This window comes from Pseudorca crassidens, chromosome 17, assembly GCF_039906515.1.
Source record: "Pseudorca crassidens isolate mPseCra1 chromosome 17, mPseCra1.hap1, whole genome shotgun sequence".
Taxonomy (NCBI): Eukaryota; Metazoa; Chordata; class Mammalia; order Artiodactyla; family Delphinidae; genus Pseudorca; species Pseudorca crassidens.
Window position 1 is genome coordinate 8,971,662 of NC_090312.1, and position 26,996 is coordinate 8,998,657.

General features: G+C 49.4%; 1 protein-coding gene and 1 long non-coding RNA gene across 2 annotated transcripts in view; both read right to left on the reverse strand.

Moving 5' to 3' along the window:
• Positions 1 to 3,855: 3,855 nt before the first annotated feature.
• On the reverse strand, positions 3,856 to 12,105 carry LOC137210745 (uncharacterized). Its single transcript, XR_010936693.1, has 3 exons — positions 11,935 to 12,105; positions 9,348 to 9,407; positions 3,856 to 4,064 (listed from the first exon to the last, which is right to left on the reverse strand). It is a non-coding gene; the product is annotated as an uncharacterized lncRNA (long non-coding RNA).
• Positions 12,106 to 22,741: 10,636 nt separating this feature from the next.
• Positions 22,742 to 26,996, reverse strand: part of TG (thyroglobulin) — a 242,487-nt gene continuing 238,232 nt past the window's right edge. The window contains exons 46-48 of the mRNA XM_067711217.1: positions 25,194 to 25,328; positions 23,864 to 24,054; positions 22,742 to 22,965 (exon numbers count right to left, since the gene is read on the reverse strand). Coding sequence (XP_067567318.1) covers positions 22,847 to 22,965; positions 23,864 to 24,054; positions 25,194 to 25,328 — 445 coding nt within the window. The 3' untranslated portion in view covers positions 22,742 to 22,846. The remainder of the gene's footprint in view (positions 22,966 to 23,863; positions 24,055 to 25,193; positions 25,329 to 26,996) is intronic.

Genomic DNA, 26,996 nt, shown 5'->3' on the forward strand with positions numbered 1-26,996 from the left:
TCCGAGGAGATCCTTCCAAATCCTTTACCTCAAAAATCCTCGAGGATCTGGGTATTTTGTTCGAAAATAACTGAGTTGGTTTTTGAACTTTGTAAGGGTCTCTTCTCTGCTTCGCCTGTGAGCGCGTACATTCCAGTGCTCTGAAATGACAACAGTATGCCAGCAACTGCCAGATGGACGCTTCTGGGCAAGGCTTCTCCTGGGAACCTGAGACTCATATGTCCGACGGATCTGTCGTAGACATCCCAAGGACGACATGTTCAACTCAGCTCTTGGTAGAACTTCCAAAATGGCCCTCCCACAGCCTCTCCGTGTTAACAAAGCTACAACCATCCACTCACTGGCTGATGCCAGAAAAATGGGGATGTTTCTGCATTTCCTCATCTACCGTCTTAACAAATCCTCTCTTCACCTCTTAGGTGGGTCTCGAGCCTAGTGATTCCTTTCCTTCCTCATTCTTACCATTCCGATCCCAGCTTCCTCCCTGGATGGCCCTGCTAATTGATCCATCAGAGAGAGGCCATGGAGTTGCATCAGCACCGGAGATTTTGCTAAGACATGGGATAAGGGATATAAACCTTTTCTGAAGTTTCTTTTGACTCAGGATACGCTTACACGTGTGAGATTTCTATGCCTCTTCCTTGCAAGGGTCTGTAAATATACATCGTTTGAGTGATGAACTTTGCAGTTCCAGAATATTTGGGAAATGGAATATTCTAGTCATCTGAAGATGCTGGTCAATTAAGAGGTATGACATGTATCATCTCTTAGAAGATCTCTCTCACTCCTCTTAATTTTTAATTACTTCTAATTCGTCAGGTTTGCATGGGGCCAATTCATTTTCTGCTGTTTACGATGAGAACATCAGGACCCTTAAACTCCCTACGTTTTCCTCTCCTTTCTCCACCTTCTCTCAACTTCTATTGGCCATTCCACTGCCAACGAAAGGAGGAAAACTTCTGTGATCTTAATTACACTCCTGCTGCCACTTCTCCTGTATCTGTCCTCCCACTACTCTGGGACGTGCCTCTCCAGGCCAGGAGGGCACCCCCGCTTTTCAGGTCTGAGTCTTTGCACCTGCTCCTTCCTTTGCTGGGACTGTCCTTTCCCTACGTCACTCAAAGTTCAAGTCCTACTCATTAGCATTTTCACTATAGTTATTAGTTTTATGTTACCCAACAACGTGCCATGTCCTTCCACTGAGTCATATGCTGTACACCTAATGGAATCTTTTGTTTTTCCTGAATTTTTAAATGCATGTAGACACACGCACCAAAATGAGATTATATTGTATGTGCTTTTGGTCTCGCTGACCTGCTTTTCTCTTCCTTTGTCTTTCTGCTTCCTTCACCCTCTTCCTTTCACGTCATAAGCCCCCCCCCACCCCTGGACCCCACCCTGATAATCAGTGCTCCCAACCTGATATGCACATTCCCCATCTGCTCTGCTCTCCACGTATGTGTACATCCGTGGATAGAGTTTTTCGATCATTGTTTGCTTTACCAGAATGACATAATATAATGTAAACACACCTCTTTGCATCTCACTTTTATCACTCAAAAATACGTTCTATAAATCAAACTGATGTAACGTAAATATGGATTTTAAATAATCCCATAATGTTCCGTGGTGTAATGTAGCATTACAGCTGACCCCTGAACAATGCAGGGGTTAGGGGCACAGAACTCCCATGGAGTCAAAAATCCATGAATAACTTTTTACTCCCCCAAAACTTAACTACTAATAAGCTATCGTTGGCTGGAAGCCTTACCAATAACAGGAACACTTGTAAAACACATGTTTTGTACGTTATACGTACTATATACGGTATTCTTACAATAAAGTAAGCTAAAGAAAAGAAAATGTTAATAAGAAAATCATAAGGAAGAGAAAATACATTTAGAGTATTACTTCTGTTGATACTGTAAGTTTATGATGTCTGTTTAACAAGATGAATTTTCTATCAGTATCTACATCAATTTTTTCTTATATGACACAAAACACTGTAGGTATTTACTAACACTAGACATCAAAAAAGAAAAGATACTGTGAAAAAGAAATTCACATTTATTTACAAGTGTAACAATTCATGCATTGATAACAGAGAAGCAGCCACGTGATCGCTTTATGGTAGCCTAGGGCGATCAATACGATTGCGTCACTGTAGCTTGGCCTGTACACCAGTGAATACATCGTTATAAAATGTTTATGCCGTACAGTATTGGAGTCACAGTCATTATACAGTATTGGAAACATTGTTGCTTTTTTTCAGAAAAACCACTTACTTGTGATAATAGGCTGATAGCTTCTCCAGTTATTAGAGGGGCATACTGTGCAGTAATGTAATTCTTTGAAAGCAAAGTTATGAAACAGTAGGAAAACTAGCACATTATTAATGTTATATTAAATATCACCCACCTTCTGCCTATGTGAGAATAGACTAGGACCTACCTTTAGGCATTGATGACATTCCTAACTTTTTCTTAATTTTTTCAACATTTCTAGGCCACATGGTTGGTTTGTGTTTTTTTCAAATGATCACAAATCTCCAAGCAATTTCTAAAATATTTATTGGAAAAGAATCTGTGTGTAAATGGACCTTACGCAGTTCAAACCCATGCTGTTCAAGGGTCAACTATGCTTATCTAAACATTCATTGAACAGTTTGTTTGCACACGTGAAAACAGAGTTAGAGAGATTAATTTACTTCTCAAGGTCATAGGAGCGGCAGAGTCAAGATTTGAATCTGTCTGTCTCTTTCTAAAACCTGTTCTTTCAGATGTTCTCCACTGGCTTCTAAGCACATCTGAAGCTCACAGCCACCCTGAGGACTGCAAGGCAGCCTCCATCACCCCCTTTCTTAGACTCAGAAAGGTTGAACGACTTACATTTGTCACAAATGTAGGTGAATTGCAAACCTACGGTTCCATCATCAGATCTAGAACTGTTTCAGCTCTGGTGCCTGCCCACCCCTTTTCTCTCGGGCTGGGATACCAGGGGCGGGATGGCAGCGGGGAGCCATTGGGTGGGTCTGTGTCTTTCAGTGGATTATCTGCGATCCAGATGAGCAGAGGCACTGTCTTCTTTGCCAAGGTTACAAGAACCTCCTCTCTTCAGTAGATCTTCCCTTTGGGGGCTCAGGTGGGTGTGAGAGAGAGGCAAGACATGCATAAAGGGAGGAACCCTGAAATCCCCAGGACAAAAATAACCTCATTTTCCACCACTTCCACTCCTACCCTCCATCCAAGGGGAAGGGCAGCAAAGTTTCAGAAACTGAAATGACTAGAAAGAAAAGAAAATTATTCAGTTGCCCAATATTTACATAAGAAGCTGCTTACATTTTCCTTTCCTGTATTTAGCTTATGAGCTGGCCCACAGACATGGATACCCAACCACATGCACACGAGGATGCGTGCCCAGATCTACGTGTCTCACACACGCAGGCTCGATGTGCATGGCAAGCCGTCCCTCACCCCCCCCGGATTACGGACACAGCAGGGCCTCTGGGACGTGTCTATTCTCCTCCCCAGGCTCTGTGTCTTTGTTCGTCATACTGTCAATTGAATAAAAATGCACAATCTAAAAGCTGAAAATTATGTTTTACTCAGCAGTCTTACTGAGGACTATAGCCCAGGATACAGTCTCTTGGATTGCTCTGGGGGACTGTTCCGAAGAGGTAAGGGAGCGGCCGGGATATATAGGTGTTTTGTCCAAAAACAAAAACAAAAACAGATGGTCAAACATCAAAAGATAGTAATCTAATTAAAGAAAAAACAGACATCTCAAGTTAATGAATTTAACACTTTTCTATGTATGAGGAGATGCAAGAGTCTGGGCTAAATGAAATTATTCCTTTGATGTGCATCTTAACTATCTAGGGCGAGCATCCTGGTTTTCTCCATCCTGAATCCCCTCAAGGTGCACAGCTGAGGGAGGGCGGCAGGGGCATCTGCAATGGCTGGTGGCTTTATGGCCGCAACATCCTTTGTTTACTGAAATGACAGGCGACATTCTTTGTCCAGAATGCGAACGAGTCTACGTTTGAGTTTCTTCAGAGGAAGATCCTGAGATGAGAATTCAAGTGCAAGGGAGTTACTGGGAGGTGACTTGGGGAATCCCACTAAGAGAATGGTCAAGGGACACAGGGAATGCAAGGAACATCGTGAACACACAGCGGTGACCAGGGCAACGGGGGCCCAACCCCATGGGGAGCTCTGGGAGGGAGTGCAGAATGTGGCTCAGAATTATCCCACCCATGGAGGGAGGACGCTGGAGTGTGTATAGATCAACTCCCTTTCTGTCCTGGTGGAAGGCTGGTGTAGGAATGCACACTTTCACATGAGCCTGTCTGACGCGTGGGTGTAGGACACAGCCAGTCCAAGAAAGATGCCCATCACCACATCACCCAGAAAAAGGCTTCAATCCCAGTTCCGTTACATCCTTATTTGATACCTTCAATAATTCCCTTCTTACCTCTGAACTTCAAGTTTCCTCATCTATAAACTGGGGAGAGGATGAAGGGTGGGGATGTGATAAACTAACGCACCTCAGGCATTGACTCACTTCACTCAACTTGCTTGAGGATCAACTCAGACTCTCAAAAGAGACTCATTTTCCGTCTCACCACCTCAACTTTCTTGGTTCCTCTTCAGCCTCTGCTTGTTAAATGGCCCTGGGCTCAGTTCTCAGACGTCTGTCTTCTCTAGAACACACCTCTCAGGTGACGTCATCTAACCTGAAAGCTTCGAGTATCATCTGGAGTAACTCTCAGGGCGCCCACACTCCTGTGTCCTCTCTGCCTCCTTCAAAGTAGATCTGGAATCTGACCACTTCTCACATTACCTTCTATCACCCAGGTCCAACCCCTCCCCCTTTATCTTTGGCTTGGATCATTGCAACAGCTTCTTAATGCTTTAAACAAAATTTTTTTTTAAATTGACGTATAGTTGATTTATAATGTCGTGTTAGTTTCAGGTGCACAGCACAGTGATTCAGTTATACATATATGTGTATATATCTATTACACTTCAGATTCTTTTCCTTTATAGGTTATTACAAAATGCTAAGTACAGTTTTAACTCTGTTCTTTTTAATTCCTGTTCCCTTTACAGCCTTTTCTCCACACGAAAGCCAGAGGGATTCTTCTTCAATACAAGCTGGACCATGTCACTCTATTCAGAGTCTTCTAATGCCATCCCATCTCATCTAAAGGAAAAGCCAGCGTCTCGACATTGGTTTACAAGACTGACTGGACCCTTTGACTCAAATCTCAAGTCTTATCTTCTCCACCCCTCTCTCCTGCCCACGGTCCAAGTACCCTCAGCCTCAGGGACTTTGCATGTGCTGCCGGCTCTGGGGGACATTCTTTCCGATGTCCTCCTTCACCTCCTTCAAGACTTTGCTCAAATGTCACTGTCTCCTTGAGGTCTACCTTAAGCATCCTATTTCAGATTGCGATGCTATCCCATCTCACCTCCTCTTCTTTCCCTGTTAATTCTTCATAGCGCTCATAACCATTTATTATACTATAAGATGTTTGTGTTTATTTTATTCATTGTCTATTTTCAACCCACTGACCCCCAGTAGACAGTAACTTCACGAGGGCATTTCTTTTTGCCTGTTCTGATCACTGATGTATTCCAGAACAATGCCTGGCAATAGAAGTACTCAGTCATTTGTAGAGTGAATGAGTAAATGAATGGATGGTATGGTGTGGGGTCAATTCAATTGTGTTTCCACAACGTACTACCTGTTACCTCGTACACATTACTTACCCATCTAAATCTTAATTTCCTGATCTGTAAAATGGGGGGAAAAGTAGTACCTCCCTTCTATGGCTGTTGTGAAGAGAGGTGATATGTGATACATTAAACACTCAGCGACCAGAACATAATATGCTAAAAAGGTAAAAAAAAAAAAAAAGAAAATTTAAGTTTCTCTTTCACCTTGTACTTTGGTGGCTTCACAGATATCTTAGTGGAAAATTCAAAGAGCTCACGGTATAATAGTAGATACAAGAAAACGAACAAAAACACAACAAAGCATGATGCAAAGTGTATGTAAAAGATTAGCATAATTATGTAAATCTGTGCATACTCACACACAGAGACAAAAGGCCAGAAGAAACTTCGTCAAAATATTTATGACAATTATTTCCGGCATTTCTGGGGGGATTATGGGTGACTAAATTTTTTTATTCATATCATTTTTACGAAATTTCCCATAACAAATTTGTGTGACTTTTACAATTAAAAAAGCAATGGACAATCTTAAAAGAAAAAAATAGAGACCTTGTAAGAAACGTGTGTCTCTTTCCTCAGGAAGACCCTTCAAGCCCAAGTCCTCATCCTATAGTCCACAATGTTTTCAGAACACATTTTAATTCTTGTGTGTCAGGAGTTCACACTCTTTTTTTTTTTTTTTTTTGAGGTACGCGGGCCTCTCACTGCTGTGGCCTCTCCCGTTGCGGAGCACAGGCTCTGGACACGCAGGCTCAGCGGCCATGGCTCACGGGCCCAGCCACTCCGCGGCATGTGGGATCTTCCCGGACCGGGGCACGAACCCGTGTCCCCTGCATCGGCAGGCGGACTCTCAACCACTGCGCCACCAGGGAAGCCCAGGAGTTCACACTCTTATTACAAACACACAACTGTCTTCTCCAAAGCCCATATTCCTAATACATACCAAGTAGTAGCTTCTATATATCGAGGCCAAGTCTTCTCCAGCAACTTCCTTTACCTCACCTGTAGCACCACTGGGGATTAAAATGTAGAGCTACTAAAAATAATATGCAGTATGTACTTTTAATCAATGGGTCAAAGATTGACCAACATGATCAATGCATCATTTCTTGAAACAAGAATAGCAGATTGGGGCCAGGGTGCCAGGCTGTGGTCCAGCCGTGCCTCTCCCACCTTGAGCTAAGCCTGCCCCACCGCTGTTTTCCTGAGACCCCAACTTGCAAAGACCAAATCTTAGCAGAGAACATTTACATCCGGTGGGCATCATTAAGGGACATATGGGGACATGAACCAGACATTCAGTCCCTGTCAATGCTCTGAGATCCAGGATTCAGACGTCTCCTGGTGAGAGAAGAGGCAGGGGAATGTCTGTTCCTGCCTGGTCACCCCAAAGAGTCCCCACATGTATTCGCAGTGACTCAATTTGTCAAGAAATGACTACATTGTGTTTTCTGTTACCTGGCAAAAATGGGCCCTCAAGATAGACTTTAAGTTGAATTTTTGTTATCTGTTTTGGTGACAGTAAAATTCAGAATCTACTGCAATAATGATCAGAAGGTTCCTCAGGTGGGAGGTAATGAACTTCCTCTCTGACGGCTTTTCAAGCAATGATAACACAGCCTGTAAGCAGAGCATCTATTTTCCCTGGGCCCAGCCTTGTTTCTGCGAGGCAGTGTCCTCCTGGGCTGTGTGGAAGTCCCGCTGGTGTCCTGGTCGTTCCAGAGAGCATCCTGGAACCCAGCAGCAATTGGGGCTTTATGCAGAAATCAAGGACAGATACAGGAGGGAGGGATTAGGTAGTGAAGCAGCTAGGAGAGGGGATTTGGGAAGACACGGCTGTGTGAAATTTCCCTTTGGCTCTGCTCACCATCTATTGACACCAAGGAAGAGGGGGCTAGAGGCAGAAATAGACGATGTAGTTCACTCAGAAGAAATTGCTAACCTGAGAGGCAAGGGGGCTTTTGGGGTGTCTTAATGGCAGTGCGGTTCCAAATGCATGAGTCAGTGTAGGGGGCGGTGGATGGGGAGTGGGTGGGAGGGATTCCCTCCCCGACCCCAAGGGGCGAATATTTAACAACAGGCAGGGCAAGTGAATCAGCTTTCCAGCCTGCTTGCTGCCTGTAAATCACCAGCGTGGTGGTTCCAGTGCCTTCCAGCCAAACACCAGCACTGATTCTCTCCGTGGCAGCAGAAGGTGCACCCGTGAAATTACAGCGTGGCCTCAGGGCAGCACCAGCCTATGGGATACAGCGTGCAGCACAGAAGAAGGCAGCACCCTGGGGCCCTTCGATGTGGCCATTTGGAAGCTGCCTTTCGATGCACCAGGATGCCCTGGTCTGACTGTATGATGGACACCTGTCCTGCTGACTGACGTGCTTGCAAATATTCCCCTGTCTTGCCCCACGTGCCAGCCCCCACCCCCGGGCTCTCACCACAGGGTAGGGGAAGGGTCTTGGACGGGGTGAGGCGTCTGGGGTGCACATTCTGGGGTATGAAAATGTGCACTTTTTGGTGGTTCCTCGGCTGGACACGGTCCCAGTGCCCCGTCTCAGCAGAGCTGATGCTGCGTCACATGCCCGTGGCTCTGGGGTGACAGGTCCCCACAGGGAGCGTGAGTAGGAGAGAAAGAAAGGGACAGCAGGGCAGACGTGGCCGCCGGGACCTGTGGGGCTTCGGCGACACTCCAGGACCTCCTGGGGCGAGTTGGGAAGGCTCTGGTTGGGGAGATTTTGAACACCGAGGGCAAAGGTGGAAGGCTGAGCTGTGTTCTGGGCGGAAGAACAAGCCAGAGGGAGGGAGTCAGGGGATGGCGGTGGTAAAGGGTTTCCACGGGCCTCCGAGCTGTGGGCAAGGAAACGGGTCTTCAGAGGCACCACCTGGAAGCGGAGGGGCGCAGGCCGGAGGCTCTGGGCCATCTGTCGGTGGCAGGACTGCGGGCTTTCGGAATGAGTCTGGGACCGGCTGCTGACGCTGGTATTTTCCGTCCCAGGCCGTGTGGGCTGATTCTGAGCTTCAGAGGAAACCACTTGGCGAGAGGCGGCCTGGGAACCCTCAAGTCATATACCAATGTCCTCCTGCCCCTCAGGCCCCTGACCTCCAGCTCGGGCATACGTGAGGATACACGCCACCGCCAGGACCAGCACGAGGGAGCACGTGCCCACGCACAATCTCCAGCTTGTCACACGCGCAACACGCACTCACACCACCGCCGGCCCCGACCTATGCGTACACCCTCCCTGCCACACAGAAAGGAGCAGTGTTTACTCACTCATTCCTGCTGAGCTAGCGTGAAGGGAAGAAGTGACACAACCCGTGCCCAATGGGCAACGCCACTGGAACTGGGGCCTTGCCTGTGTGCGGTAGCTGGGGAGGGGCAGGGTGGAACCCATCGAGGGGTGCGCTGAGGGACGCCTGCAAAGCCTCTGAACTGTCCTGATGTAGCTAGAGATAGAATACGATGGAAGGGATGGTGTCACTGATGATGCTGGGTGACTCTCTGGTTTAGAAAAATGCCATAGAGGGCCTTCTGCATCCGGAGAACACACTTCTCTCCGCCACCCTCCTCGGGACGTGGACCCAGATTGGCCGTAGGTGAAGATGACTCACCTGATACCATAACAGGGATTCCCGATCTCTTCTGATGGGCAGGGAGAGAGAGGCCAGAGCCTGGAAAGAAGAGAAGAGGACAATATAGGAAGAGTTCCATGGGTGAGCAAGTGGGAGGCTGGGCAGAGCAGACGGCTGGAGGGTGTGACGCCGCCTGACCCCGAGGCTCGGCCTGGCCTCTGCAGGGAGCAGGTCTGAAGCTCTATGCTTTCTTGACCTCCCCAGAGCTCATTGCCTACAAAGGGAAAGAGTAACGTCTCAGGCAGAAGCTTCTAGCTTTGGGTGTTCAGCAGCCTGTATCATGAAGGTAGGTCTACCATCACCTCCCATTTTCCCAGCAGGGTTGAGGAGGGGGTGGCCTAGCTGGAAGAAATTCTGCACCTTTAAAAACTTGAACAAAGAATTGAGGAGGAAAAATATGACTATTCCAAATAGATGTCCAGCCAGAGGGATAGAGCTCTGTAGTCAACAGCAGAGAAATTGGCTAGGCAATGCAGACACGCCCTTGTATCTGACGGAGGACGCCCCCTTCTGCACAGCGGCATCGGCTTAGTCCCCACCAGTGGGCTAAGGGCAGTGGCTGAAATCCACCTCTTGCCTGTCACCAGGCCATGAAGCTACAGGGCCCTCCCCAGAGGGGCACAGCTTGTTCTGAATGTCATAGATGCCAACAACATAAATATGGAAAGCAGAGTTCCAAGAACACTGGCCTGCAGTTAGGAGCCCTGTGCTCTAATCCCACTGTGGCTACTCGGAAGGTACTAGAAGGGGCTCTATTTCCCCACCATCTTACAAAACACAGCGTGACACAGTAGGTGAGAGGAAGTGCACCGTGACGAAAAAATGCCCTGGGTGTGTCAGATGAATGACCCAAGGAGACCCGAGGGAACAGCTCTGTGATGGTGGGCAAGTCACTCACCCCATCTGAGCCTGAGTTTCCCATCTGTAAAATGCTGATGATAACTGCTCTCTCTCTGGCCTACTTGCCCGAGTTGGTGTGGAGAACAGACGAGTTATAAACATCCATGCCCTGTGGACACCCCAAGGTAGTCATGTTTATATAAAAGAGTCCAGGAGCGGGAGTTTGGTGACCCCACCTGGCCAGTCAAGGTGAGGCCAGGATACATCATCCCCAATGTCCCCGCCAGCCTCGCCTGGGGGCCCTGATAACATGTGGTCCAGCTGCTGTTGACCTGTTGTGGGTCCCTTCCTTTCTCCAAGCTTCAGTTTCCGTTTAGAAAATGGCAGAGGGGGACAAGATGATCCCAGATGTCCCTGCAAGCTCTGACCTTCTATGCGACTACAGTGCTATACAATGTGGTCTCTGTGGTGGGACTGTTTGGACCTTCAGATCTCCTCCTTGGTCCTCAGTGAGGAGGTTGAAATGAAGCTGAAGAAGGTCCAGTAAAGCAGAACGTGGTGAAACTGCATCGTGTTTGCGTTCCCTTGTGAATAGTCGACTCTATGCACTAAGTAAATAGGAATAATAATGGTATGATGAAAATATGGAAATTTAAAAATGCAAATGCCTATAAATACAAGCTACCTATTGCTCTTTTGTGATGAACCAAAAAGACAGAGATCTGCTCCAACATCAGAGAAGAAGCTGTCATAGATTTAAAAGGGGCGTACTCTGTACCCCAACTGTACCTATTGGACATTTACAGGAGATTTTCAAGGTTAATTTTGGCTGTATATGATTTTTACTCAGAGCCTAACCTCCCTCCAACACTGCAAGATTCAGAGTAATACTCGTACTAGTACTAAATTCAGTACTAAAGTAATACACCGTGATTAAAATTTACTTAGAAGAATAATTAATGATGCAGTGAGTGCCCACATTTGATTAAAAAAGTTTCTTTTAAAGCAGGGTACAAAATGGTATATAGTATATGTGCCCTTTTGTTGTTTAAGTGTGTAAATAATTATATGCTACAGGAGTATGTTCATAAATGCTCAGAGTAGAAAGATATAACACTCTGAACGATGTGAGTGTATCTCTCTGGGTACTGGGGTTTGGGGTGATTGCGTTTCTCTCCTTTGTCTGGTCTGCTTTCAGTAATGATTCTTATGCCTCTGCAATCCAAGTCGTAAGTCGCCGATTGATCTAAGGAGCAGCTGGGGAAGAATCCCCAGAGGGCCCCAGAGGAACGGCAGAGGCTGGCCGTAGAGGGCCCCGGTGACCTTGCTCCCTCTCTCTCAACCGCTAACATACGTCGGAGCTATTCGGGGCCTGTGATGTCACCCGGCGGGCCGGCCCACGGCTGTGGTTATGATGTCATCTGCTGTCTGCGTGTGTGGCTCTGTGGCCAGTGAAGTCACTGGGGTGGGGCAGTCCCTGGAGGCGGCCCCTTTGTTCCCTGCACGGGAAGCTGCCTCCCCTGGACTTGGTCTATAGGAATCCACCACGAGAGCCCAAGAAGCTCCAGGGCCGAAAAGGAGGAGCTGGCTAGGACTGGCGGGTTTGGCCTTAAGCCTCTACCCTCGGGGGGCTGGCATGCCCGGGCCCTCCGCAGTCCTCCCAGCCTGCCTGCTTCCTGCTGCTCCACCACCGAGAGGGCCCATATCGTGACTGTGTCTACTGTACCTTGCAGGAGGCTTTCAAGGTCAATTTTGATGATTCTTCAGCATCCCCGGCTGACCCTGAACTTCGCCTCATGATAGGCCCTCTACCCAGCAGCAGCGCCTGCCCCCGATCCCTGCACGGTTAACCTCAGCCCGTCCTTCAAAGAGCCTGTTTCCAAGTCCTCGCCTCTGTGGTCGCACAGAGGCAGCGTGGTATGGCTATTCACGGCTTGAGCCCTCGTGCCAGACTTCTGGGGCCAAATCCCTCTTACAGGGTGTGGTCTTGGGCAGGATTTCTCACTCCTCTGGATTTCGGGGAAACGGATTTTTCACCCCTCCCTTCACTTGAGAACGAAACGAGGAATTTCATGTATGATCCTGGCAGAGCTCAGCCTGGGTCCGGGTTACTGTTTGCTGCTGCTCATGGCAAATAACCTTCCTTTGTGTCTCGTGCTAGCTTCTCCTGGACATTTCTGGACACTGCGGCACCTTACATAAACCCACCCGAATTACTTTCTCATCAGTAAAAAGGGGGATGGAAATAATTATTAAATCAGGACAGATATCTGATATTAAAACTGGAAATGAACTCAGAAAGAGATGGTCAGCTGGTCTCCCTTCTCTCCCAGGCACCCTGGAGATCTTTAAAGGGAAGGTCGCTGAAAGACCAGGCCACAGTTTTGGTTCTTTTCGGCCCAGCTGATCGCGTTTGCCACATCTTGTTCTGAACCATCACGCATCCAAATCCTTGACCCAGTTGCAGCCTCTGCGAATAAGAAAAGGGGTGAGAAGAGAGGAGAATGGTGACTTTTACCTTAATGGCCTGTGAAACCACAACTAAAGGATTTTCCCCGCCCCCGACGTGATATCAGAGTTCAAGGTGGAAGTAGCAACAAGCTGTCCTCCCAGCAAAGTTTCCCCCACCCCCTCCCTGTTCCCATCCCCTCCACCCCCATGAATCCCCACCTGTCTGCATGACCCATCAAATGGTCGTGAGCCGTTACACAACTGGGAGGGGTACCATCAATGGGAAGGGATTCAGGACATTAGTTCACCACGGCACTTGTGAAACCTTTGGGGAAAATGTTGACTTTGTCTGGAACATTACTCGAATTCTATTGTATGGGATATGTTTAGTTTCAGTGAAATTCCCCCAAGATTCTCCCAGCCAAAAAGTCTTGGTCTTAATCGACCCTGCCTGGTACCCTAGGGGCCCAAAGTCTAACGGTCCATGGGTCTTGGTAAGATATCTTGAAGGATGGTATATGTTTAAGGAAGAGAGGGATATGGGAGCCTGGCTCTCAGCGGACACCACAAAGAGTGGTGACGGTCATACTTCCAGTATGCTTGGTAGAAGTATACAGTAGCCAAGGAGCTTAGAGGTTCTGACTTCTTCATAACCTGGAGGTTCTGGGTATTGGTTTTTATTATTAGCGTAGAAAATTGGCTTAAAACAATACAGATTTTTCTCTATCACAGTTTCTGTAGGTCAGGAGTCTGCCACGGCCACCCCAGGCTAAAATCAAGGTGTCGTCAGGGCTGCATTTCTCACTGGAGACTCTGAGGAAGAACTTACTTCCAGGCTTCTTCAGGTTGTTGGCAGAATCTAGCTCCTTGTGGTTGTAGGACTGAGGTCCTTGCTGGCTATCAGCTGGGGGCCACTCTTAGCTCCAGAGGCTTCTGTCTGGTCCTTGGATGCAGGCCCCTGCATCTCAGAGGCAGCAACAGCAAGTTGAATCCTTCTCATGCTTGGAATCTCCATGCCTTCCCCTTCTGCAGCATCTCTTCTCCCCCAGACAGAGAAAGTTCCCTGCTTCTAAGGGGTCAGGTGACAAGATTGGCCCCCACCCCAACTAGATACTCCAGATATCTTCCTATATTAAGGCCCCTAAACTTAGTCACGTCTGCAAAGCCCCCTTTGGCATATAACAACCTATTTATGCGTTCTAGGTATCAGGGCATGGCCATGTTTGCAGGGCCAGTATTCAGTCTGCCGCACCCTGCAGTGAATTCTGTCCCACCTTGAGAATTCTGTCTGCTCTGGGGTCTCTGAGTTTTCCTTCATCCTTCTGAAAAGCACTCACTGAGCATTCCCTGTGCCAGGAAATTTCTAAGTGTTTGGGATACAACATGGAAATGATAATATACTACTAAGAGGAGAGAGAAAAAGAAACTGGGTCCTCTTGAACACCTACGATGTGGCAGGTGACTTCATGCATTTTCTATAATGGTCAAGAACATCCCATTGTACAGATGAGAAAACTGGGGTTCAGGGGTTCAACAATGCACCCAAGATCGTCAGGACTCACCTGCTCGTTCCTCCTGGGCTGTCCAGGTTCTAGACCTTCCGGACACCTCCAGTCCACAGAGGGAAACACCACACCTGCTGGGACCAAGCCCTGGACCCTCTGCACCGGGGGCCATTTCCCTCTTCCCTAGAGCATGAGGCTGTCTGCATTTGTGGCCTTCCTGAGGGACCCCAGGGGGGTTCCCAAGGAAGCTGGAGGGGGAGCCAGCTGGCCTGCAGTCCCTAACATGGATGCCCAGAGTTGCTCTGCAGATGCCAGAGGGTACTGGGTGGGCTCCAGGCCGTGAAATCTCCTTTGGCCAAATTTACATGTTCTGGGCTGCCCAGGTGTGCTCCTTCCTCTTTCTGATGACCTGATGTATTTATAGCTCATCCTTCAAAGGGTAACGAGCAGTTGGCTTCAGACTACAGTCTTGTAGACAACTGGGAACAAATTAGGTGTTAATGCATGCTGTTGAACTAAGTGAGAAGGGCGGTGGCCAAAAGCCAGAAATATCCAAATAAAAAGCATTGCATCATAAGAGCAATTCACCTCCAGTTACTAATATTGTTTTTAATTATGACAATCACCTCTTGAACAGTTGCTGCATGTAAATGCTTTTAGGTGCCGTTGATAGATGTGAATTTATTTACTCCTTATGGCTCCTGAGTAGCGTAGGTATGGGATTTCATCACTAAGTCTGGAGGTGCTCAGAGATGTTAAGTAACCTGCTCTAGGACACAGAGCCGGCAAGGTGCAGAGTCTGGATTCAAAGGGGCAGGCGTGCCCTCTGCCAACTCACAGCCAACCAGACCACGTGGAGACCAGCGATCCCTTTGGGTCCCTGACTTATACTGTAGTCACACAACTCTGTGCTGTTGGTCATCTCCTTCCCCGCTTTTACAGTGAAACAAACCGAGCTTCAGAAAAGCCGGGACCCCAGGGCTAGAAGGACCACCAGAAGGAAAAAAGAATGGTGGTGTGGATCTGGAAGCCAAGCTTTGGCATTTCTATGCTGCATTGTCCTTCTCTGGGACCGTGTTGGTCCAGACATCTGGGCTGGTGTCTGAGGTCACACTGACTTCTCCACCTAACGGGACAGGCCCAGGACTCCTGGGTCTTCTCTCTGCTGTTGGGGTGGGGCTTTGTCCTGGTTTGCTATTTTTTCTTTCCAGAACACCCTTCCCCCAGCTCTTCCATGACTGGTTCTAGTCCTTCAGTGAGCTACACACAAATGCCATGTCCTCATGAGGGGGTTTATGTTCCCCTTCTCTCTCATTACCCCACCGCTGACCAGGCACACAGCTGGACTCAAGGATGCTTGGAGACAGCGGGACGAGGGCAAGGGAGGGAGGCGGAGGGTTCATTCAGAGAGAGGGGAGGTCCAGTGAATTCCAGTTTGAATATAAAGAAACAAAGAGGATGAGACGATGCCAGGGCTATCTTAGAGAAGGGTCAGCCAGCAAAGGCCTGGGACCAACTCTGGTCCTACCTCCCCTTTCAAGGCAGCCCATGTCCCAGGCCAGGCAGCGCTTCGGCAGAGCCCCAGACGTTGGTCACTGCCCCCAGGTTCGTTGGTAAAGTTCCCTCACTTGTCTGTTTCCCCGCTGTGACTCACTTTCTGACCTTGGAAAGGCCCAGAAGGTTGGCTCACACAGGCACCACTGGGACGGGGGTGCTGGCAAGGCATTCGAGCAGACTTGCTCCAGGTACTGGAAGCTGAGCGCCTGCATAGGTGGAGGGTGGAAGCAGGACCATCGAGGGAGGGGAGGGGGGGCAACCCCAGGAGCCCTGGGAGGATGGGGAGCTGATGGTAAAGAAACTCAGAAGAGACCTGGGGTTCCCCCGGCAAGTGGCGGGTCGGGACCCGGGCTGGAGGGAGGCAGCTCCTGAACATGTGAGCTTACTAAATGCTGTCATGCCTTAGGGGCTCCTGTATGCTTGCTGGGGGCCAGCTGTGCTTCTGTTCCTGCAGGGGATGGGGGGTGCCTAGAACACCATCCCCACCTGCCCAAGCTGTCTACGCCAGGCTTATTTTTATTCATCCTTTGTATTCAGCCTGGGGCCACCTTTCTGGAGAACATTCTCCCATCGGACTTAGGTGCCCCCTCTGGCTCCTGAAACCTCAGCTTTGTCGCTATCAGCACCCTCGTTGCCCTGAATTGAGACCCGCTGCTTACTTGTCTGAGCCTCTTTCTAGACCCGGAGCTCCTCAAGCATTGGGACTATTTATCTTTGTATTTTCAGCACCGAGTAGAGGGCTCAGCCCAAAGTGGGGAATGAGCTGCACAGAAACATATATTCGTAATGAAAACATCTTCCAATGATTGTCCATCAATTTCTAATTATGCAGGATATTGATTTCTCTTGCCTTATAGGAGCCTCACAGCAGGGCCAGGAGAGTGATGAAGTGTCCACGTTTTCCAGGTGGAGCTAATGCCCCAATTGGTGGAGGGGTTTGGTGGGTCATTCAGTAGGAGAGCTGCTGAGTCAGAACTCAGGCTCCTATCTGAATCTGAAAGCCATATATCATCCTTAAGGCAGTGGTACCCAAACCTGGCTGAGACTCATTCAGGGGGATGTGAGAACATACACATTCCTGGAAGATGTGAAAAAAGTACAGAGGAAAATGAGGAGGGAAAGGAAGGGAAGGAGGGAGGGAGGGAGGGAGGAAGGAAGGAAAGAAGGAAGGAAGGAAGGAAAGAAGGAAGGAAAGAAGGGAAGAGAAAAAAAGAGGAAAGAAAGAAACTATAAATGTTAGATAAAACAAGAAGCTGTACTATAATACTGTAGTCTAAACAGAAATCGCTCTAACACATAGCATGATTTTGAGGAACTGATGGAGTCTAGTAAAAGAGAAGCTATTTGATCTAGAGGCTACGAATAGGCCTCTGGAAATGCCCAGAGGCTGCATCACAGACCAAGAGAACAGAATGTGTAATTCTAGTTCACAGCTTGGCCTGTGAGCAATATATATAAAATCTTAACCTGGTAAATGAAGTTAACTGGTTTTTAACTGTAGAAATCACCGAGAGGACAAAGCGTGGAAGGCTTAGGGGAGGCTACAGGACAGAATGATTCTAAGAGCCTGGACAGCAAAAAAGAAGAAAAGAAGAAGAAGAGATATCAGGATACAAACACACTCATCACTTAACTAGCAAGATAGGGGTTGTTAGAAAATTGGTGGCGTAAGAAAAAAATATCTTGTTCAGAATTACAGAAGTATCCAAAAGGAGAAATAAGAATTATACCGTTCCTGAGCCTTTGGAGGTTTGGAGGAGAGGCTGGGCGAGGTGAAGTGAGCTAAGCCTTCAGCTTTCTCAGCAGGAAATCAATAGTCCTAGAATGAAGCTGATAGATGACAAATAGAAACAGATTCACGGTCTAGAGTCACGGCGGGGAGACTGAACTAAAATGAAAGCTGTGAGAAGTCGGGAAAATGGGATTGTGGCAGACGGGGGAACGAGGGAGGAATTCCTTAGGTGGGGTATTGTTTATTTGAAGATGTAGATTTTGGAGCCCTACCTGAGACCTACGAAGCCTCAAAAGTTTGAGAACAGGAACCTCGGGTGATTTTCACACGCTCAGACCTTTCTTGGACCGATGGCCTGACAGCCTTGGGTGGTCCGGGAGGAGATGCCCTTGTCTTCCCAGCTCCACTGGGGACCCTGGATTCCCCAAGTTCCCGACACCCCGGGGCCTCTGTGCCGGGGCCTGGAGCTGGGGGACTTGCAGCTGTGTTGCAACTTCCCTTTGAGAAAGTTCCTCACCTCATCCTCTTGTCTGTCTGGCTTCCGGCTCAGGAGGAAGCTGACTCAGAACGACGCTGGACTCATGGTGAATATCATCACATCCTTTCCTGATTCCTGCCTTACTGATCCCCAGGGTCACCATGGGTCTCAGGGGGAGGTGCTGCCTCCTGCACCTCCTGGCTCTTGGGTGACCATCACCTTGATGCCAGGTGTTCTGGGGCCTTCCTGCCCTTAGCAGAGGTGGGGAAAGTTTTTGACGTCTTCATGGTTGCCCTGCCACACGTCAGGCTGGCCCAGACCATCTGGGAACAGACAGGGGCTTGCAGAGGCATGTCTGCAGTGCAGGAGAAAGTGCTAGAATGGGAGCTGGGCCCAAGCTCTGAGAGCAGCCCCAGCAGGGTTGGCGGTGGGGCCTGGGTGAGCCCCGCTCAGCTCCTTCCTCGTGATGTGGGTTCAGGCCTCCTCCAGCTTGGACAGTCTAACTACTGTACGTGTTTCTTTGGCCAGGCTTTTCTGAGAGCTGCTCCAGTGCAGAGCCAAGACGGCCTGGCCCCTGGACCCTCTGGCTCCCCATCCCTGCCTCTGTCACGGACTGCCTCGTATGTAGTAGGTAGCCTGAATCAATGGCTAACTGTCCAGGCTTTGTGGACAGTACTTTCTTGTGTTCTGTTCCTGTACACAGCACATCAGCAGAGGGTGAATCTGCAAAGTAGGCATGATGATGATGACTGGATGTTCAAATGGGATGTTTTCTATCTCAGTTTTCAAAGGCTGCAAACGAGTAGCCGGTGGCATCTGGTGCTAGGCCCTACGTGCAGGGTCTACAAAGTCGGTGGGCCATACGGGCTCTGTGAGCATCAGTCCATCACCTACCCCAACCAGGTTAAAGAATGTGAATGCCCCATTTTCCAGGCTATCGATGGTGAACTTGGGGTTTTGATATTGGACAGGAGTGAACTTTGTATTATCAGGAAATTAATAAGCTATGCCTGATCTTTGGTCCAAGCACAGGATAAAATATACCTCTGAACAAGTACAGCAATGTAGTAGTTTTCTATGGCTGCTGTAACAAATTACCACACATTTCTGGGCTGAAAACAGCTCAAATTTATTATCTTCCAGCTCCATAGATGAGAAACTGACGTGACTCGCAGTGGATTAACATCCAATCCGCAGGCTGCATTTCCTTCTAGAGGTTCTAGGGAAGAATCCACTTCCTTGCCTTTTCCATCTTCTAGAGGCCACTCACATTCCTGGACTCATAACCCCTTCCTCCATCTTCAAAATCAGCAGTGTCAGGCCAGGTCCTTCTCACACTGGCGTCTCTCTGGTCCTCTCCCTTGCCCCCCTCCTGTTTTTCGGGACCCTTGTGATTACAATGGACCCACCCAGGTAATCCCAGCTGTTTTCCCCCTATTTTAGGGTCAGCTGATTGGTAACCTTAACTCCATCTTCGACCCTAATGTCCCCTTGCCCTGTAACCCTACTTATTCACAGGTTATGGGAATTAGGCTGCGTTCATCTTTGGGGAGCCCTCATTCTGCCGACCACTAATGGGAAATGGTAGGAGAAAATACAAATACTTCCCGCTTACACATTGCTGAGTGTTGCTCATCCAGTAAACTCAGCTGAATTCATTCTACAGGTGATGAAACTAAAGATTAGAGAGCTTATGAGTGGGGCTCATTCTTTTTTTTTTTTTTTTTTTTTTTTTGCGGTACGCGGGCCTCTCACTGTTGTGGCCTCTCCCGTTGCGGAGCACAGGCTCCGGACGCGCAGGCTCAGTGGCCATGGCTCACGGGCCCAGCCGCTCCACGGCATGTGGGATCTTCCCAGACCGGGGCACGAACCCGCGTCCCCTGCATCGGCAGGTGGACTCTCAACCACTGCACCACCGGGGAAGCCCGGGGCTCGTTCTTGAAATCCCCTGATGCCCCCCCAACCCTTCTGGGATTCTGATCTACTCCATCTGGGGTGTGGCCTGGGCGCTGGGATTTGCTACAAGCACTCAGATAGCTAAGGCCTGGAGCCACTGGGCTAAAGGAATTACTCCAAGTCACCGCCCTACTGTGAGCTCCTGAAAAAGCAGGCACTGCACTCAGGCCTGTCTTATTTCAAAGCCCCCACTAGGTGCTGGTAGAGGAGAAACCTTCATTTCTTCCGCAGGGAATTGGTACTTTAACTGGGGACAGACTGTAGTTGAAACCAAGGGAACGAAGGTTCAGGGGTAGAATTTCAAGCACCCATTTCCTGATGGCAACACAAGAACAGGATTTCATTTGGGGGAGAAAAATGAGACAGTGCTCATAGGACAACAATTGGCATAGGGTGTGAGACCTCAGGAAATGGTGACACTGCTATCGGTTTTGTTAGGGCCGGGCTGTGGAGAGAGCAAGGCCAGCAGGGCCTTCTGGGTGCGTGAAGCCTCACCCCAAAGTTCACGCTGGCTGCTTCCTCTCTCTCCCCCGGCGGGAATCTGAGCTCAAGGCTCTCCCAGAGCAGTCCTGGGTGGGCCACCTGGGCATCAGCCTCCCTCCCATCCCTCCCTGACACAGTGTCAGACCCCCCAGGTCTTGAATCCTGCAGTGAGTTGAACTGTGTCCCCCCAAAAGACAGGTCCAAGTCTTCATCCAAGTACCTGTGGATATAAATTTATTTGGAAATATGGTCTTTGCAGTTGTAATTATGGATTTCAAGATGAGATCATTTTGGATGTAGGGTGTCCTTGTAAGAGACAGGAGAGGCAGATTTGACACATACAGAGAAGTCCGTGCGAAGATGGAGGAGAGATTGGTGGGACTCCATGGGTCACCAGCAGCCCCTAGAAGCTGAGGGAGGGGCATGAAAAGGATTCTCCCTCAGAGCCTTAGAGACACTGGCTCTGCCAACATCGTCCTGTTGGATTCTGGTTTCCAGAACTGAGACCATTCATTACTGTTGTCTTAAGACCACCCTCCTCACCCTTTATGGTAACGTCTTATGGCAGCCACAGGAAACAAAGAGAGATCTCACCCACCTCCACCTCTGGATCCCCGAAAAGAGCCAAACAGGCCTGGGAAGGCAGAGCACTGCCTCTCGGCGCCCTGTCTGAGTCCCCAGGCCCCGGAGCCTCATCCTATATGAAAGGTACCAGGAAGCACCAGGGCCATGACCTCTGACACGGGGGCACTCATGCTCACCTGATTTTACAGCCCACTCTGGACTGAAGAGGTAGAGGTGCTGCAGGCCAACTCCAACTCCAGGTCAAACAAGAATGGCCCCAAGGACGGGTGGGCGGGACCAACTCTTCTGGTCTTGGGAGCAAAGATTGTTTATGTGGCAGAATGACAGCTATCTACCCAACAACTGTCTCCATTCATCTCTGCTAACTTCACCCAGCTTTGTTGGGACAGCAATATCTCCTACTCTAGGGAATAAGTCATGCCTGGTCTCATCAGATCATGGTAAGCCCATTCCCCACTGTCAGTGATTGGTCTAAAAGTGGGGATACCATTCTATTCTGGCCAATGAGATGCAAAGGGAAATTGGCTAGAAATTACTGGGAAATATTTTCCTCCAAGAAAAGAAAGAGGCACTTGAAGGCAAGGCCCTTGGTACCCTGCTCTGCTTGCTTCCAGCATGGGATGCTGTCAGGAGGGGATGTGATGTCTGGAGCTGTGGCAGCTATATTGTGTTAGTGAAGTGAGCCATCATCCACATGCTGATGATAGCAAAGAGGAAGGTTACAAAGTGTCTGGGTCCTTGATGGCATCACTGAGCCACTGATCAATCTTGGGACCATTTGCCTCTGGGAGTCTTCTTTGGTTAAGGCATTGTAGTTGGGTCTTTGTTTACTTAAATGGAACAAAAAAAAGCCTATAATGAAGGTTAGAGGTTACCTGGGGTTTTCAGTGATATAAATAGGTTTTACAGGACACATGATGTGGCTATAGATTTATGTGAAGTCCAGGAAGAGTGAGGAAACAGAGAAGTCAGGAGACGTGAGTTGAACTCTGATCCTGCACTTTGCCCCTGTGTGAATTTAGGCGTAACATAAGGCTTTCTGAGCTCCGCCTTCCATAGCTGCAAAATGGGGGTGATAGTCCCAACATATGAATATTCACTGACTTTGGTCTGAGTTCAAATGAATGACGTGTGAACGCATTTTATGACATGCCGTGTAAATGACAGACTGTTAACCGGCTCCACCTGCTTTGACTTTGGGTTAATTGCGTGTATGTATAATGGGGATGGGGTGGGGAAGGAAGAAGTTTTAAACAGAAGATTTGCCTTCATAAATGTGTCCCTCAGGAGATGAATGGTAAACTCAGGTGCTTATCTGGAAATGCAAATCAACCAATAGCTGGGGTGATGATTCTGCATCCTTGCACCTCTGCCCTCTCACACTCAGTCAGGCCAATTCTACTTCCTGAAGAGTCCATGGATCTGGACCTCCCCTCCATCTCTGCCCTCACGGCCTCCTTCCAGACCATACTGTTTCTCACTCAGAGATTTGTCCCAGCCCGAGTTGGTCTCCTACCTCCATTCTGGAACCTTCACCAGAGAGCTCTTCCTAACACGCAGGTGAGGCTGTGTCACTCTGGGGTCTGCCCTTGATGAATCCCCATTCCCTGGTCCGTGCGTCCCAGCAGCCAGCAGGGCCTGATGCACAGAGGATGCTCCCTCATCATCTACTGGGAGGAAACAGCAGCCTGGGATTCAAACCTCGGGAGGGTTATTAAGACATAGTTTGGCGTCTCCCAGGGATGTTCTCGAATGAACAAAGCTGAGTCACCACTGCTTCTCTGCATGTAGACACTTTATTGAAAGTGAGTGGCTAAGTTGGAGAATAAGGTGTCCAGGGTGGCAGCTGGGGTGAGGCTGGCAGGGTGGGGGGGTGGATCTCGGGGGCTGGTCACTTGCTGTAGGTCTTGGAGCCAAACTCTGGGAGACCTAGGAGGTCTTCTGTCAGCCCAGGGGCAAACGGGTGGCCTTCCTCTTCAGTCCCTGCTGACGGCCCATCCTCAGCTGCATCTGGAACAGGAGAGGCAAGGCTGGTCTAACCTGGCTCAGGACTCATCCTCCCTCGTCTCTTTCCCTTTGGCCCAAAGAGACCCCAGCCTCTGATGGGAGTTCCCTACTAATGCCCTACAGAGGGACATTTCTGGGGTGGGGCACCAGACTTACCTCCCGGCTCTAGGGACATGCTAAGGGTACAAGGGACTTGGGTTCATCAACTGAGAAGATAAAAGCAGAGTTGAGAGTCTAAACTGTATATTGGGCAAAAGGTCGCTTCCCTGCTGAATGCTACACTCTGCCCCTCCCCAGGTGAAGAGCTCCTGTCACACTGAAAACCTCAGCTCTGCACCGCCTGCCCCAGGAAGGCTTCCGGGGAGATGTGAGTCCTCCCTCCTTTGGGGGTCTCACTAGCTTGGGGGTAGACTTCCATCGTGGCACCCAAAAAGCTGAAGGACATTCGCTGGGTTCTGTCACTCACTCCCCCACTCTTCTGGAAGCTTCTTAGGGCACTGCATTGATCTCTATATTCCCCGTGCCGTCATTATGATTCACTTCTTCTCAGCACCTTTGCAACAGGAAGTTCTCTTCAACAGGAAGCAGTGAAATACCCATTTCTCCCCCGGCTAGGAAGCCCTCTCCAAGATGTTTCGTCCGAGCCACCAAGGGCAGCGGGCGTGAGGTTCAAGACCCTGCCTTCCTTCCCCACACCAATGCTGCCATCGGTCCCCTACTGAACCCGCCCAGCCCTCCCCAGCCCGGGCCTCCCAGTATCTTCTCCCTGTGCCCCTCCCATCCCCCATCAGAACAGGAGGCCCTTGACAAAGAGAAGCCGCCCCCCCAAAGACTGTGAGTTCCTCACAGGAAGGGGCAATGCCAATGGCATCCCAGTAACCCAGTGGCCCTGGATCCCTACCTGCTGAGGCCTTTAGAGACCGGATGTACTTGGACCAGAAGGAACAGTCGGCCTTTTTCAGGCCCTGTCGATTGGGCAGCAGGACGCTGAGCTCCTTGTAGCTCTCTGCGCCGTCACGGGGCACGAAGTTAGGCCAGGGGGGTGCAAACCCAGGCGCTTTCCTGGAGAACTCGTGTGGGTAGTTGGGATTTCTAGGGGAATGAGAAGAAAGAAAGAAAGTTCCCCAGGAGGCAAGAAAGTTCCCCGTGAGGGAAACTGCTCTCTCCTTTCATCACCTGGGATCACTTCCCACTTGCACGTGGTCTCTGAGGACCACGTCACACATCTTCAGGTGTCACAGCAGGAGTTGAACCTGCCCTATGTGATTCCAGGGCTGTGCTCTTAACAGCTGCATTACACACAACAGAAGTTGCAGATGCCCGAACTCATCGCTCTTGGGCCATTTCTGGAAGAGGAAAGGTGTGAGCTCGCGACCCAGCAGTGTCACTCAGGACCTAGTGCTGCCCTCTGACTCTCTGAATGCTCAAGACGTCACCGTGTCTCTTTCAGTCCTGGTGTCCTTTATCTGGACACCACAGACAGTGTCTGGAATGCCTTTGTTTGCCCAAGGCCTGTGCAGGAAGGTGGGCCAGGAGCTGGGCAAACCTGTTGGCCACCTTCTTTTTGAAGGTCAACTTCCCTTTGAAGTTTCCAGGGGGCTGAGCACCGTGCTAGGTGAGCACTGCTTGTCTGGTGTAAAGGGAGACAGGGTGGAAAGGAGAGCAGGAACCAGTTCTGGAAGTGGGAATGGTGAGTATGCTATAGCTGGGCTAGAATAGAGGTTTGTGGGGAGGCCAGAAGCAGACGAGGAAGGGTCTCGCGTGTCGTAACTTCATTTGATCATCTAAGACAGTGGTTCTCAACTTGGGGTGATTTTGCTTTCCAGGGGCCATTTGGCAATATCTGAAATATTTTTGTTCTCACAACTGGTACAGGGGTGAGGTGCTCCCAGCATCTCATGGGTGGAGGCCAGAGATGCTGCTGAACAGCCTACAATGCACAGGACGGCCCCACGCAAAGACTTATCCAGCCCTGTGTCAACAGTGCCGAGGGTGAGAAAGTCTGGTCTAGAGCCATCAAATGTGGCTGAACAAGGGAGTGTATGATTGGGATGTTTCTTTGTTAAGACTAATCTATGCAAAGGTCATTTTGGCTAGAAGGGGAGGCTGAGCCAGGGAGACCAGTGGTAGGGAGGAAAGGGTGAGTCCATCAACACAAAGTGTGGCCTTTGAGTTCAGAATGAGGGGAGGGAGTGCGCGGGGCAGGCTCCAGGCACACGTGGTCCACTCACCCGGATCGGATGAAGTTGGAAAAATACTGCATGATTTTCAGGGAAAGGCTTTTCTCCTCCAGAGTAAACTGCCCCTCGTAGGCAGGGTAGAAGGGAAGCCCAAAGGCATATCGAACATCTGCCAGCAATTCCAAGCTGGGAAAACACACGGAAAGAAGAAGGAGCAAAAGTTAAAGGAATAATAAACTGCTGGAAGAACCAAAGGAGCCAAAACCCAATATTCTTTGCCCAGCGAAGATTTTTCTCTCTTTATGTTTAGGATTACTGTTTGGTGCTTAGTTTAGTAGAGATTCTGCTTGGCCCTTAGTCCAATGGCCCCACTGGGGCAGATCCATGGCAAGTCTACAGGTTAAAGTGTACTCAGTGCTGAGCACTTAACTCCTTGGAAACAACCTCTGTAAGTTTGTAAGCAATTTTCCAAGAGAATGTTCTCTTGACCACATTCCAACCATGATACTTAGAGTATCAATTGAACATCTGTTTCTTCGAAACAGCCTGCATTTTCAAGCCCTTCTCTGTGCTAGTCCTTGTTCATAGATGGCTTATACTTTCCAGCTCTTCAAGGTTGCTATTCATCCATGGAACCAACCCTAACACAGTGCCTGGCACATAGCTGGTCAGTAATATATGTGCTGTGCTGAATTGGATACCTAATATGCAGCAGACGGGGGGAATAAAGATTCGGAAGCCAGATGAGTGGTTTAAATGGACTGAGCTGGCACTGGTACAGGGGGCCATGGGAGTGGGCAGTGGGAGAAAAGCTGGAGGGACTTTAAAGCTGTGTAGTAGAGAAACTGGCTTTTCCCAAGGAGAAGTCTGGCCTTTGCCCTCTGGTGTCTGGGAGGTAATCCATGTCATACCTGATACAAGTGTCTTTGTTTAGGGCAGTGGCTGGCCACGCTGGACCTTCTGTGAATGTGGCCTCATTCAGCAGTCTCAGCGCAGGGGCCGTCCATGCCAAAGACCAACCACGTGACTCAGGGTGGGGGGCTTTGGGTCACATGGTAACAGTCAGCCTGGAGGCTGACACCAACCACACAGGCAGTCAATCATGCCTATGTAACGTGGTCCCAATCAAACCTCTGAACACCAAGTCTGGGGGAGCCCCCCTGGTCGGCACCGCTCTGTGTGCATCGTACATCAATGCCCAGAGGGTGAGCCCTCCTGGTTCCATGGGGAGAGGACAGCAGAGCTCGTGTTTGGAAACCCCCCAGGCCCGCCGCTATGTCGCTCTTCCTTTGTCTGATCTTAATCTGCATCCTTTCCCTGTGACGACCTCAACCACGCATACAGCAGCTTCCCGTGAGGTCTGTGAGTCTTTCTAGTGAATTATCAGACCGGAGGGTGATTTGGGGAACCCCCCCGAATTGCACTTGGCGTTAGAAATGAGCACGATCTTGGGTGGAGACTGTGTTCTCTGACCTTGTAATTGGCCTAATTTATCGCAAGAGTCAATCTCTAATCTTACAGACGAAGTTCAGAGAGGTTTCCTGACTGACGCAGAGACACGCTGTAACTTGAGCAGCAGAGTCGGGCCGGGAACATTGCTAGGGAGCATGATGCTAACCAAAGGCCTGGAGGGGCCCAGGGGCGCCATCCCCGGGTCGTGACTCCTCCAATTTCAAGGTGTGTGACTTCTCGAAAATTATTTGACCTCCCTGATTCCCTGCTTCGTCATCTACGGAATGGGTATAAAATACCTACTGCACAGGGTTGTTGTGAAGCTGGAGATAAGATGGTGTGTATGCAGTAGGTACTTAAAGGTCTGGCCCACTGCTTTCTCGTCCATCATTCTAAATACTT